Below are 13,062 nucleotides of genomic sequence, written 5' to 3'. Positions count from 1 at the left end.
CTTATAAGTTTTAATAAGTTGGGGTTGAGCAATTTATGACTTATAAGTTAGGGTGACTTATAAGTTGGATCCGTTTAACAAAATAAGTCATTTTTTTCATTTTTCGATTTATAAATTGATGACTTATTTGGAACCATGCCCATGATCAGCTCAAGCCGTGAAGAATCGTCCCTCGGGAGGCACCAAAATCAGTTTTGAACGAAGACGAAGGTGTCACGTGAAGGCGACACGCCAAATTCCCATCGTCAGCGTTTACCCACCCCGAGAAGACCAGACCACAGCGGTCGTCCCCCTCCACCCCCCAGGTGGCGCCACGGCCGTGGCAGCCGTGGGCGGCGCGTGACCCCCTCCTCTCGCACAGTCACACTCTCCCGCACCCCTATCCCCTCAGACTGCACCTGGGGACCCACCTCCCCTCGCACCCGACGCGCCCACCCTGTCAGAGAGACAGACCACGCCTCCTAAACCCTCACTCCTCTCGTCCTTCCCGTGCGAACAGGAGACGTCCTGTTGACTCCTCTGCTCCGCTCTGCTCTGCTCCCCCAATCCCTCCTCTGCACCCCGCGCCTTCGAGGCGAAGCCACATAAAAAAATTGCTTGAGAAACGGCAGGAAGAAAAGCGGGGCAAAAGCTCTTTCCCACCCCCCTCGCCGCGCGGAATCTGCTGTCGACGGGGAGCAGCACTCTCGCGGCCTCTCCGGAGGGAGAGCTCGCCGCCGTCGTCGGGTTCGTCTGCTTTCTCCCCCCTTCTCCGTGCCACGACTCGACGCTTCTAGTTCCAGCGGAGTAGGGGAGGGAGGAGGCGTTTTTTCTTTACGGGTTAATTTCGCGTGATTTCTCGGGTCTGCAATGCGCGGCGCGGGGCGAGGAATCAGCGGCGGCCGGGCGGAGATGTTTTTTTGGTAGCACAATCGGTAGCATTTGCGTCGCGGGAGGGGCGGATTTCCTGCCCTTGGCGAGCGTTTCCCTTCCAAGTATCAATCAGCACGGGAGATTGAGATTCGGGGCGGCTTGCCTAAAAATAGAAGATTCGGCCCCCGGAGAGCCGATTCCGTGCTGTTTTATTGGTAAATTTCCCGTGTACTTCTCTCCTGGGGTTTGCGGGGATGCTCTGGTAGCCGCTTCAGCCGCCGCCGCCGCCAAATCTCGGTATGCGCGAAGCTCTGCGTGGAGGCATGTCTAGATGGCGGCGAGTTGTTTCCTCTTTGTTTCTGTTTTTCGTACGGCGTTCGTCCGCTTGGTTGTAACAGTTATATTATTCTACTATCTATGTTCAGTGGCGGAGCTTGGTCAGGGTCAACAGGGGCCAACTATTTTTTCTTCTGCATATTAACACTTGATAGTGACCACTATATTTGTCAAATTTTGACGTGATACCCCAAATTAGCCCCCCTCAGCTCTCCCTAAGTTTCATTTAGCCCCCTCTTAATTCTTGCTGAAGCTCCGCCGCTGTCTATGTATTAGCTGTTCAATTGAACGTGATTTGCTAATGCAGTGGATTCTGTGTGCAGGGTTAAAAGATGTCTGATCAGGAGAGGGATGATATCCCAATGCTGTTAAGAAATATTGAACTACCAAGATTTCCCAGAAGTACATCTATGTGTATGCCGGTCAGGGACGAGGATTATGAAGAAGACACTTACGTGCCCCATACCGGACCTCTATCGAGTCAGCCGTCGAGCCAGGTTGCAGCAGCAGGCAATCCGTTTGTTGTTAGCAGGCACACACCGGATAATAGGCCGCCACGACATCCGCAGGTAAAACAAGTCAGCAAGCCGCAAGCCGTCATGCCAGAAGACGCTGGAGGAAACAGGTGGTCTCATGGTGGAGATATTCCAAAGAATGAACATTTGATGATGTCTGGACCTTTGGGACAATGTGATAATCCCGACTGTGTCCATTGCCCTCCTGTGTGCAAAAACAAGAGGCATTTCCAACGGGCTCCAAATCATTTTGACAATAAGGTGGTTTTACTTGCTGTGCTACTTATGCAATTCACTTTATACTTGATGATTAGGCTTAGATCGGTGCACTAATTTTTATGGTAAAACAAACAACCTCAACCTAGTACTGGAATCACCAACATCTCATTTCTGACAAATAACTGAGATCATAGAAGTTTAATACGTCTGATGTTATGGTATAGTTCTTAGCTTGTTTGTCTAGTTAGATCTTCTTAAAACAATGGTTGAAATAGTTCTTAAAACTCTTACAGCTTTTGACTGGTACTAATTCATCAAGTATAAAACAATGGTTGAAATAGTTCTTAAAACTCTTACAGCTTTTGACTGGTACTAATCATCAAGTATAAAACAATGGTTGAAATAGTTCTTAAAACTCTTACAGTTTAATACGTCTGATGTTATGGTATAGTTCTTAGCTTGTTTGTCTAGCTAGATCTTTTTAAACAATGGTTGAAACAGTTCTTAGAACTCTTACAGCTTTTGACTGGTACTAATGTGAGTTTCTCCTCTTTTGAAGCTTCATAATATTCTCTATAGTCACCATCGTGGTTGGAAGAAGAGAATTGAGCGTTTCCTTTCGTACATTCCGATTATGAACCCACATGCGAAGGTTGTTCAACAATGGAATCAATTCTTTGTGATATCATGCCTGGTTGCCATCTTCATCGACCCCCTGTTTTTCTTCCTGTTGTCAGTAGAGAAGGTAACATTTTACAAATTTGCCAGCTAACAACTCCATTCTTTCTACACGTCGTCTTGGAGAATTGACACATTCTCCAATGTACACCCTTTTCTGAGAAAATGGTAGGAGCCCTGCCTTTGCATTATGTGAATGCAAGTTCTTTGAAGCACTGTATGCCTCTGCAAAGAGTTAGGCGCACCAATATACTACCTCTGTAAACTTTTATAAGACTTTTTAGGTCACTACTTTAGTAATAACATCTGTACATTTTCTACTTGCCTACTAGTAAACATTATTGAAAGATAAGTCCAGTAATAACATCTGCACCACTTTTAAGAAAATCAAAGATATTTTACCTCTGGCCTCGCATCGTAGATGCATGCGGCCTATGTTTATTACAGCAAACTTCAAGAATGTCAAACAAGAAAAGTATGACATGCCAAACTCACATGGAAAATCAAAACACTTGTGTGTATTAGGCATTAGCAGCCAAAGTTTAAAAAGGCTGATTCTTCGCATCATGAAATATCACATAAACAAGAATGGAGTACTATAAAAATGACTAATACATTAGATAGGTTTGGTTAGATGCGTACATCTGTCTGCTGGTGCTATTTTGTAAAAAGCTCAGTTGTGGTGCCTTGCTAATTTCTAAACTTGTAATTATTTTGCTGACTTTGGGTGATGCTGTGACGTTTCTGGACATGTGTTGTTTGATGGTATTACTCCATACTTTCACCTCAGAGAGTTGATATCTATTGTGGTGATAGCGGTAGGAGCAAGAAGGTTTCATAACGTTTTTCAGGGAGCACTCACCCTCAAAATTCATTACTATAGACACATTAAATCAGTTGTCTTAAGGATTTGCAATATGAAGATATGTTGGGACTAGTCAATATTAGCTTTTCTTGCTGTTGTAATTCTGATAAAAACAGACGGCACTTGCGATTTTCCTTTTGGGTTCAATGCAGGATAAGAAATGCATAGTATTCAACTGGAAGTTGGCGACAGGACTTGCCGTTGTGAGAAGTGTTTCTGATGCTATTTATTTTCTGCACATGCTTCTTCAGGCAAGTGGTTAATCGGTTTTTATATTCTATAATCTAGACAATGCTTCACATTTTACCAGCATGGATGAAGTGGGTACAAGATGTAATTATGTGAATGACATATTGTTAACTTAGTATGCATACTAAACTATCCTTGTACTGTTAAACCTAATAGCTTGTTGATTCTATTTCGAATGGTTTTTATTGTCTTGTTAATTCGTTTCACATACTACTAGTGTATATTAAATTTTAGACAAAATAGCTGACCAGCTCAAAAATTCTGCCATGAAAGAAATATCTTGTCAACATAAAAACTTGACCACCTTATTTGTTCTTTTGAAACAGCCACCAGGGGGGAGAAATCCCTACCTGAATATGATCTCATTTCAAAAAGAGATTGATCCAGTTTATAAGGAACTGGATCAAAAACCTTAAGAGCCCAAGGGGCAAGCGTGCCGAGGCAGGAAAACAGGAAAACAGGAAACACACACACACAAAACCAAGTACACAGTAAGGGCATGTAGATGGTTGATAAGATAGTCTTATCTTAAGTCTTGCATCTAGTTTAGAGATGACAAAAAAAATATGTCTACAATGGGTCATCTCTTAGCCTTATCTTCAATAACTAGCTATTCGTAAAAATGTGGTGAGACAAATTGTGCTAAGAGATCATATCTTGTCTTCTCTTAAATAAGAGAAGACAAGCCTTTTCTTATGATTTCTCTTTCCTCCACCTCATCATTTATCCTATGTGTCAGTCCTAAGATAGAACCATTGTACATGCCCTTACGACACACCACGCAAGGAACAACTGCGTAGACCAATAGATGGATCTAGGTGACTGTAGAGATGCTGCACGGGTTATGACATAAGCACATACATGGGACACTAGCAACAGAGAGGAGACAATTGGGAGGCAAACTTCAAAATACACACATTAAAGCTCCAACAAGACGTCACTCTAGCCATTGAAGGGTAGACCGCAGGTAGTCATGTCAAGTAATTGTCCCATTACCAATTCCGTGCCATCCAGCACCCAAAGGAAGGGTGGTCATAGCCCAGGAGAGAACTAGAATGGAGGCGGGGAGGCTCTGGCTCGACAAACAAGCACGAGGGAGAAGCGCCCTTTCGCCGCCGGAAGGGAGGAAGTGGCGAGAAAGGGCGAGGAAGAAGTGACATGATTGTAGAGTTCTGCTAGTGAAAATATCTCCACCGGAGGGAGGTCATAGCCCAAGGTGAAGTGTAAATGAAGGGCACACACAACATGAGAGAGATGACAACAATGGTCACCAAAGGGCTGCATGGTGGGCACGCAGAGGCCAATCCTGCAGCTGCGGCGCGAGATCCGGTGGTTGGAGAGCTCATAGGGCGGCAGCTGCGTTGGTCGAGGTCAGAGGGCTCGCCGGTCACCAACGGGAGCCAGGAGGCGCTGATCGGTGCAATGTAGGCGGATCCATGGAGGGGGATGCAGGATGCAACTGTGAAGGGTTGGATCCGAGAGGCAGTGGGGGGGTCTTGGTTGTGCGAGGAAGGAGTCTCGTCGTTGTCAGCCGCCGACGGGCTTTGCCGTTCGTTGTGTGCTGGCGGCAGCGAGGAGAGTGACGGAGGATGGGGTGGCAGTGGCAGGCAAGTCGGGTTTCCGCCCGAGCCGCCTCAGAGAGATGCCCAGGGGGTCCGGCCAGACCGTGGCCAATCTTGTTCCTGTTGAAGTGTATATGTGGATTGCCTATCCCTTTCCATCAGTTCAGACTTTTGGTTGCGTTGGCTAGTGCATGAAGCTTAACATGGTATCAAAGCCTAAGGTCTTGAGTTCAAATCCTGGCTTTCGCAATTTTATCCAAAATTTGCTGCTTCCCCCCTCTGTGCCTAGGCCTGGGCATTCGGTTAGGTGCCTCGATTTATATTCACCGAAGAGACCCAATGTTTGGAGGAGAGGAAGAAATCATGAGTCAAATCATGGAGAAAACAAGAACAGCCGGACACATCAATCCAAACATGTGTAGCATTCATGGTTGTGGGGACTGATACAAAGAAAATGGGGCAGAGCCATGGACGTCGTCGGGCGCCGTTGAGAGCCATGGGCGCCGCCGGGCACCACCGTGCAGGAGCCATGGGCACCGCCGGCCGATGGCGCGCCACCGCGCAGGAGCCACAGGTGCTGGCGCGCAGCGTTCGCCGCTAGTTTTGCGTGAGGTGGGGATCGGAAGCGGAGACGGCGGCGCTTCGTGATGTGTGTGCTTGAAGCCTCGAACGAATACAAGATAAGATGCAGGAGGCGGAGCTTTGTGTGTTTGTGGCTGAGATATCGCTGAAAAAAAATGCCGTGTAGTGGTTGGATTCTTACGAACGTGGATGGGCTGTTGGCCTATGTACGCTGGGCTTTAATACAACACAATATTTCGGTTTATTCGGGTGATTCGGTCAACAGACTGGAACGACCGAATTCACTGAAGCAATTTCGGTTTCTCAGGTTTGCTGACCGAGCGAACAACCAATGCTTCGGTTCTCGGTTTTTTCGGCTTCGGTCTCGATTTTTTGGGCTCCGGTCTTCGGTTCTCGGTTTTTATGCCCACCCCTATCTGTGTCCATCTATAGGCCTCTTGAGTCTATTCACGTGTTGACTTCCAGCGTCGCACGTGACAGGGGTGTTGAAGTGTATATGTGGATCGCCTAGCCCTTTCCATCAGTTCAGACTTTTGGTTGCGTTGGCTAGTGCATGAAGCTTAACAGTTCCATGTACTGTTGTCATCCCACCTTATTTGTTATGTGGGTTTTGTACAAAGACTTGAAGTTGAATTAGATCTGTTCTACTGATACCGGGCTTGTCTTTGAATTAGATCTGTTTCACATATACCAATTTGTGAACATCAACCAAATATTTTATCTAGTGGTAGTCTTTTGTTGAACAGAACTCATGGGGGAAATGGAGCTGCATTTTTTGTTATAATAATTTTGAAGGTTCTACTTTATTCATGTGTGCTCTCTACTTTGATCTCAGTTGTGCTGCCAACAATTGTTATGTAGCTTCAAACTTATGTCATGATATTGATGAACATAATGATACTTCTCTTTCAGTTCAGACTGGCTTATGTAGCTCCAGAGTCAAGAGTAGTGGGAGCTGGAGATTTAGTTGACGAGCCAAAGAAAATAGCTGTTCATTATCTTCGTGGTTATTTTTTACTTGATTTCTTCGTTGTGCTTCCACTCCCTCAGGTGACTAAGACTTTCTACATTGATACCAGTCGTTTTAGATATCAAGCTTCCTCATCTCATTCCTAACAAGGACCACTTGTTATTTATGCCAAAATATTTGTTCTAAGCCACACTCAAAATGCATGTATAATGTATTGCATATTTTGACTTGCTTTGGTTGCGCACGTTACAAACATATTTAGGCGAACCAGAAACTGCAAAGATCATATATAACTTGGCATAACAGTGATTATAAGAAGGCAAAATGAAGGTCGTGCTTACATAGGATCTACACATTTTAGCTCAGCCGATAATATATATTCCTAATAAATTTGCATGCATGCAAATTTCCTTTCTATGCAGCAACTGTTCTAATCTTTTCTCTAGATGGATGAATGGTTCTCATCTGCTTACTGTTCCAGTTACTCGTATAAACCAGGGAGAATTGCTCTCTTTTTCAAGTTCGTGACCAAAATAGACATATCATTGAAAGAATTTGACTTCCTTTGAACTTCCTTGCTATGTTTGTGCCATGTACTAACTGCTAAGTTTTTTCTTTGTTGCTTGATCAAGGTGATTATATTGGCGATTATCCCTAGATCTTTTGGCTTATCAACAACAGCAGATGATGCCAAGAATTATTTGCGTGTCATTATTCTTCTTCAATATGTCCCCCGCATCATCAGATTTGTACCATTGCTCGGTGGTCGTCAGTCTGCCACTGGATTCATATTTGAGTCAGCATGGGCTAATTTTGTGATTAATCTTCTAATGTTTGTTTTAGCGGGTCATGTCGTCGGTTCATGTTGGTACCTTTTTGGATTACAGGTCAGTTCATTTTTTATTGCAATTTACAGAACCATAAAGTTAACTTCCTCAATTGTATTTTACTAGTGCTAGAATATTACTCTCCGTCGGCATTGTTATAGAGAGTGGTCCTGAAGACACGTCCAGTTGCATTTAGTTCTAACATTTTTTGAGAAAAATATGTGCTCTGACTTAACTGCAACTAAAAGGAAAAATGTGATAGAAAGTTAAAAGCTGCCAGATACTGCTGCTTAATTTAATTTGTACTATGTCTCAGTTATGTATACTTCAGCAGTTATCCTTGATCATAAGTTATTCAATTTGCATAGTCAGTGCTTAACACCTGATGCCTATAAAATACTTCTGTTTCATATTTTGTCACAGAGGGTTAACCAATGCCTACAAAATGCTTGTTCTGCGTCAAACATTTCGTCGTGTAAGGTTTTCCGAGACTGTGGACTCAACTTTGATATTGGAGGGCAGAATGAGCAAATTAGTCAGCAATGGTTTAATGAGCCAGCCTCAACAGCTTGTTTTGACACTGGGAATGATACTAATTTCCAGTATGGGATTTATCAGCAAGCTGTTCTGCTGGCTACGAAACACAGTGCTGTTACACGCTATGTATATTCATTATTTTGGGGTTTTCAGGTATTTTACATCTATTGCCCGTGTTCTTCTATTTCACTTAGGTATCCCTTTTGTTGTACTTGACATGTGGTGAATAGACTTTTCCACAACATACTTCCTTATTTTTACCTTTTTTTATCTCCGTACTGAATCTACTTACCAGTGGTGTTTCCATCTATTTGTACATATTTTAATTTAGAGAATTTAAATTTATTCTTGCTGACATTTATTTTTGAATGTAAATGGTTCCATTTCAGCAAATCAGTACTTTGGCTGGAAATCTTATCCCAAGTTACTTCGAAGGGGAAGTCCTCTTCACTATGGCTATTGTTGGTTTGGGACTGTTGCTTTTTGCACTACTCATCGGGAACATGCAAAATTTTCTCCAAGCTCTTGGAAGCCGGTATGGGGTTATTACTGCTAGCTTATTTATCATGCTGTATGATCCACCTAGTTATCAATGAGCTCACACTACCTTTCCATGGAAACCTCATGCTAATTATTCATTACTGACATGAGAACCCTTACTTATTATGCATGCTTATGTATCTCAATTAGAACAATTCAGTCAATTATTATTATTTGTAGCAATATGAATCTTGATGTGGTGTATGAAGTTTTCCTTGTCTTTTTGTAGGAAACTAGAGATGCAACTTAGACGGCGTGATGTTGAGCAGTGGATGAGCCATAGACGACTGCCTGAAGATTTGAGAAGGTTTTACCTTGTGACTTCTAAACAAATATTATTGTTTTACATATTTCATGGTCTTGTACAATTGTACTCGAAAGAAGTTTTATTGTTTTGACATGTTGCTAATCTACTTTGCTTGTTATGCTTCATGAACTTGTTCTCTGTTATTTGTGCTGTTTCTACAGTTCGTATAGAAATAACAGTTTGCCAAATACTGGTGTAGTCAATCTCATGTTTCATGAAGAACTATCTTAAAACTTCATGAAAAGCTATCTTAATTTGTTTCATTGGGACAACAAATGTGTATTGTATTTCGAGAACAAGCTTTAAAAGAAGAGTGAATTCCAGTATTTACCCTCTACTTTGACACGGCTTTTAAGTTTAGCAGATTTTCATCCGAATTATCTCATTTAGTGGAAGTTTTTTTTGGTTCTTACCCCTTTTAAATTTTCAAGAGCGATCCAACAGGGTTATCCCAGCCGTCGGGTACACGTAACATGCCATGTTGTGGTTTTCCTTCTGGTTTTTTTTCCTGCACACTAACAGGTCGAATGGCTTTACACGGCTTTTTTCTCACTGTCGTCAGGTGTACATACATGCCCATCTTGCAGTTGGTTTAGCTAAACAGTTGCATGCGGGTGCGTGAGACGGATACGGCTTAGGGACACGAACCGGTTCAGATGCAAGGAGGAAACTACGACATGGCTAAAAACAGGCAAAACTTTCGCTAAATGGGGTAATCCGGATGGAAAACAGTTAAATTGGCTATTTAGCATAAAAGGTCAAAATAGGAGGCGAAAGCTGGAATTCACTCTTAAAAGACATAAAACAATGATTTAATGCACTAAATTCTCACATATGTAGTTAACCTCCATACTCGTAACATGTGCCATCTCATGGCAATGTCAATAAAGACCTGAATTGTGGTTTGAAAATTTTCTTCATGTTACTTTTGAGTTTAGTTTTACGCTTCAAAGATAGTAACCGTTGGAGGTTTCTAAATGTACAGGAGGGTTAGACATGCAGAAAGGTTCACCTGGGCGGCCACTCAAGGAGTAAATGAAGAGGAGCTCTTAAGTAATTTACCAGAAGATATTCAAAGGGACATACGTCGACATTTCTTTAGATTCCTTAATAGGGTATGTAATAAGTTGGCTGCAGTACTCTTTAATACGGTATATTTCAGTCAGCACCGTGAGGATAGGGAATGAATTAAACACTAAAATTTTAAGAAAAAGAGATTAATGGGTGATCCCAATATAAACAGCTAGAGATCTCAGCAATCTTTTTCCATCGAAAAGTGGCACGTATTTGATCTGTTCAGGTTTGGAGTATCACCAAAGAGCTAGCTATGGACAGGGGTGCGTGGAAGCTTGCTATCCATGTACCAGAGCCATGAGTTGGTTGCAAGATCTTATGGGTTTCACCTCTAGCCTACCCCAACTTGTTTGGGACTAAAGGCTTTGTTGTTGTTGTTGTAGTTTGCAGGTTCGCCTTAGTATCTATGCCTGTCTGGTAATGACCTCTCCTCACATTTCTTATGGAATCCCTGAGTGTAATTGTTCTGCAGGTTCGATTGTTCACCTTGATGGATTGGCCTATCTTGGATGCTATCTGTGATAAATTAAGACAAAACTTATATATCAGTGGAAGTGACATTCTTTATCAAGGTGGCCCTGTTGACAAAATGATCTTCATAGTGAGAGGCAAGCTAGAAAGCATCAGTGCAGATGGAAGCAGGGCTCCGTTACAAGATGGAGATGTATGTGGAGAGGAACTCCTCACATGGTACTTGGAACACTCTTCAACAAATAAAGGTCTGCAATATCTGGCCTGCCTGCTTGTTATACTCCATATATAGTTCATAATTGTAGCATCACATGTACTGCTACTGTTTCAGATGGCGGGAAAAGTAGATTTCATGGTATGCGTTTGGTTGCTATACGTACCGTGCGATGCTTAACGAATGTTGAAGCTTTTGTACTTCGAGCAAGTGATCTTGAACAAGTTACTGGACAATTTGCACGGTTCTTGCGCAATCCGAGAGTGCAGGGGGCTATCAGGTAGCCACTTGCTTGTCTGGTTTATCATATTGATCATCACGTTACTGTTTATCAAATAAAGTTGAGTTTGACTGGAACTGTAGGATGCTGAAGCTGTTGTTTTGATTAATTTTAACAGTGAGAAAATATGAGTAACTTTACTAGTGCCATGTATCGTGGTGATTAAGATTACCAGCTCAAAATCCTTCCATGATAAGAACTAGTATTATCTATGGTACTTAAGTATCCGTTTTCTGATCTCTGTATTACTACTCCGTTGGCTGATGCCTGAGACTAAGTGCTGCAAATGTGTTGGACAGGTATGAATCACCCTACTGGAGGACCATCGCTGCAGCGCGCATCCAAGTCGCATGGAGATATCGTAAGAGAAGACTAAAGCGAGCTGAAAAATCAAGGCCAAGCGAAGAACCCGGTCGTATACCGGGTACATGTTCTCAGTATGCTTTTCAGCCTGGACAGAGGGGGTGATAGTCTGCCTAAGTAGGTAGTACTAACTATTGGGTAACAGTTCTACATCTCCAGCCTCTAGAAATCCTGAAATCCGCGGACACAACTCTTTGGTTCTCTGATCTGGTACTTCCAAATGTGTGAAACTAATCTCCTTGTATATAGATATAATATGGTTTATGTATGGTTTGAGTGTCGATTGTTCCGTGTTAGGGTGGTTGAGCAAACCAGAGGCAATTCTCAAAAGAAAAAGATAGAGTAAACAAGAGACAAAATTAGGAGAAGAGCCAAATGAACAGTTGAGGGTGGGGCAAAATGGATTTTTTTTCCTTAAGAAAGAGAACATGACAGACAGAAGCTTTGTGCCCACGCTTCATGGTTCCATTTCCAGCACACTCCTCTTTTTCTTTTCTTTTGGAGGTGCATTAACCTGCGTTAGAAATTAAGATTTCGTGCAGAGAACACAAGTTGATTTATGCGCTGTTATGCTTCTATCACCTTATTGTTTGTATATAAATTATTGGCAGTAAGGATCGCGGTGGGAGAAGACAGTTAGTTTTCCCTGCAAAAAAAAAAGAAGACAGTTAGTTAGACTAGAAAAAAAATATTGAGTTTGTTGTGAAGTTGTTGTATTGAAGATACAGCCAAGTCCGCTTTAAATTGTGATGTTTAGTTTGAATTAAAGAATCATTTTGAAATTGTGAAACTTAATCTGAGTTAAGAACTAAAATTTTCAAATTTAAATTTTGTATAACTGCGAAGTTATCTTGAGAGACGCCATAACTATGTGAGATACACGCGCCAGATTCATTTCGCAAAACGACATGAATAATTCACTGAACCAAGTGAAGCAAGACAAAAGTCATTTCAGTATTATTTTACGTTGTCATCTCATTATTTGCTCTTTACTTTAAGCTTCCAACGCCCATGTTAATGAACCGGATTATTTTTAAATCCCACGAAGACTTTATTACTGCACTACGGGTAGGAACCAGAACGGAAACATGAACTGTATCTTAAAAGGAAAATCATTCTGTTTAGCTGGCCGATCACACGAAACGTTCCGCCACCCACAGCCATTGGATCACATCTGATCCAACTGCAGTCCACATCTGTTTTTTCTTGCCCTAACCAGCCACGTGCCCCCTTATCTTGGCTGCGTTCGGTTTCTCTTGGCTCCTTGAACTCCGCTCCAGGAGCGGGCTAGACTTTAGCTAAATTTGATGGAGCTGCTAAAACCCAACTCTGCGAAGCGGGGAAGTTCCGAACAGGGCCCTTATCTCTAGAAATCTCCGCCGTCTTTCCCCAACCATTTTCACCCATTCTCTCTTTAAGCTCTCATCCTCTAACAAGACACCGCGGTTTCATTTGTCACCGTCTGAAGTCGCCTCTCCAGAAACCTCCACCGTCTTTCCCCAACCATTTTCACCCGTTCTCTCTTTGAGCTCTCATCCCCTCACAACCATGGATGTCGCCTCCCCGAGCTCAGTCACAACCACCAGTGCCATTGCAGCAATAATTCCCGCAGCTATGCTAC

At 42.7% G+C, this 13,062-nt stretch overlaps 1 protein-coding gene across 2 annotated transcripts; it reads left to right on the top strand.

The window, feature by feature from the left end:
• Positions 1-478: 478 nt before the first annotated feature.
• On the top strand, positions 479-11,722 carry LOC123128504 (probable cyclic nucleotide-gated ion channel 20, chloroplastic). Of its 2 annotated transcripts, XM_044548529.1 has the most exons (13): positions 479-726; positions 1,512-1,964; positions 2,482-2,667; positions 3,618-3,716; positions 6,771-6,908; positions 7,461-7,715; positions 8,079-8,345; positions 8,582-8,727; positions 8,962-9,039; positions 10,025-10,154; positions 10,586-10,832; positions 10,916-11,078; positions 11,378-11,722. In XM_044548529.1, the coding sequence occupies exons 2-13, from the start codon at positions 1,521-1,523 to the stop codon at positions 11,544-11,546; spliced, it is 2,322 nt and encodes a 773-aa protein (XP_044404464.1). In that variant the 5' UTR covers positions 479-726; positions 1,512-1,520; the 3' UTR covers positions 11,547-11,722. The 2 variants fall into 2 exon arrangements, with proteins under 2 accessions (XP_044404464.1, XP_044404466.1); XM_044548531.1 differs by lacking the exon at positions 10,916-11,078.
• The last annotated feature ends 1,340 nt before the right edge of the window (positions 11,723-13,062 follow it).

Source organism: Triticum aestivum, chromosome 6A (genome assembly GCF_018294505.1).
Source record: "Triticum aestivum cultivar Chinese Spring chromosome 6A, IWGSC CS RefSeq v2.1, whole genome shotgun sequence".
In the NCBI taxonomy this organism is placed as follows: domain Eukaryota; kingdom Viridiplantae; phylum Streptophyta; class Magnoliopsida; order Poales; family Poaceae; genus Triticum; species Triticum aestivum.
Note: the sequence above shows the minus strand (reverse complement) of the source record. Positions and strands in the feature narration are given on the sequence as shown.

Bases quoted from the DNA above. Each gene is read 5' to 3' on its own strand.
- LOC123128504 (XM_044548529.1), top strand. From the start codon at position 1,521: ATGTCTGATCAGGAGAGGGATGATATCCCAATGCTGTTAAGAAATATT. The intron at 8,346-8,581 runs GTATTTTACATC...GTTCCATTTCAG, and splicing joins CATTATTTTGGGGTTTTCAG to CAAATCAGTACTTTGGCTGG. The intron at 10,833-10,915 runs GTCTGCAATATC...CTACTGTTTCAG, and splicing joins ACACTCTTCAACAAATAAAG to ATGGCGGGAAAAGTAGATTT.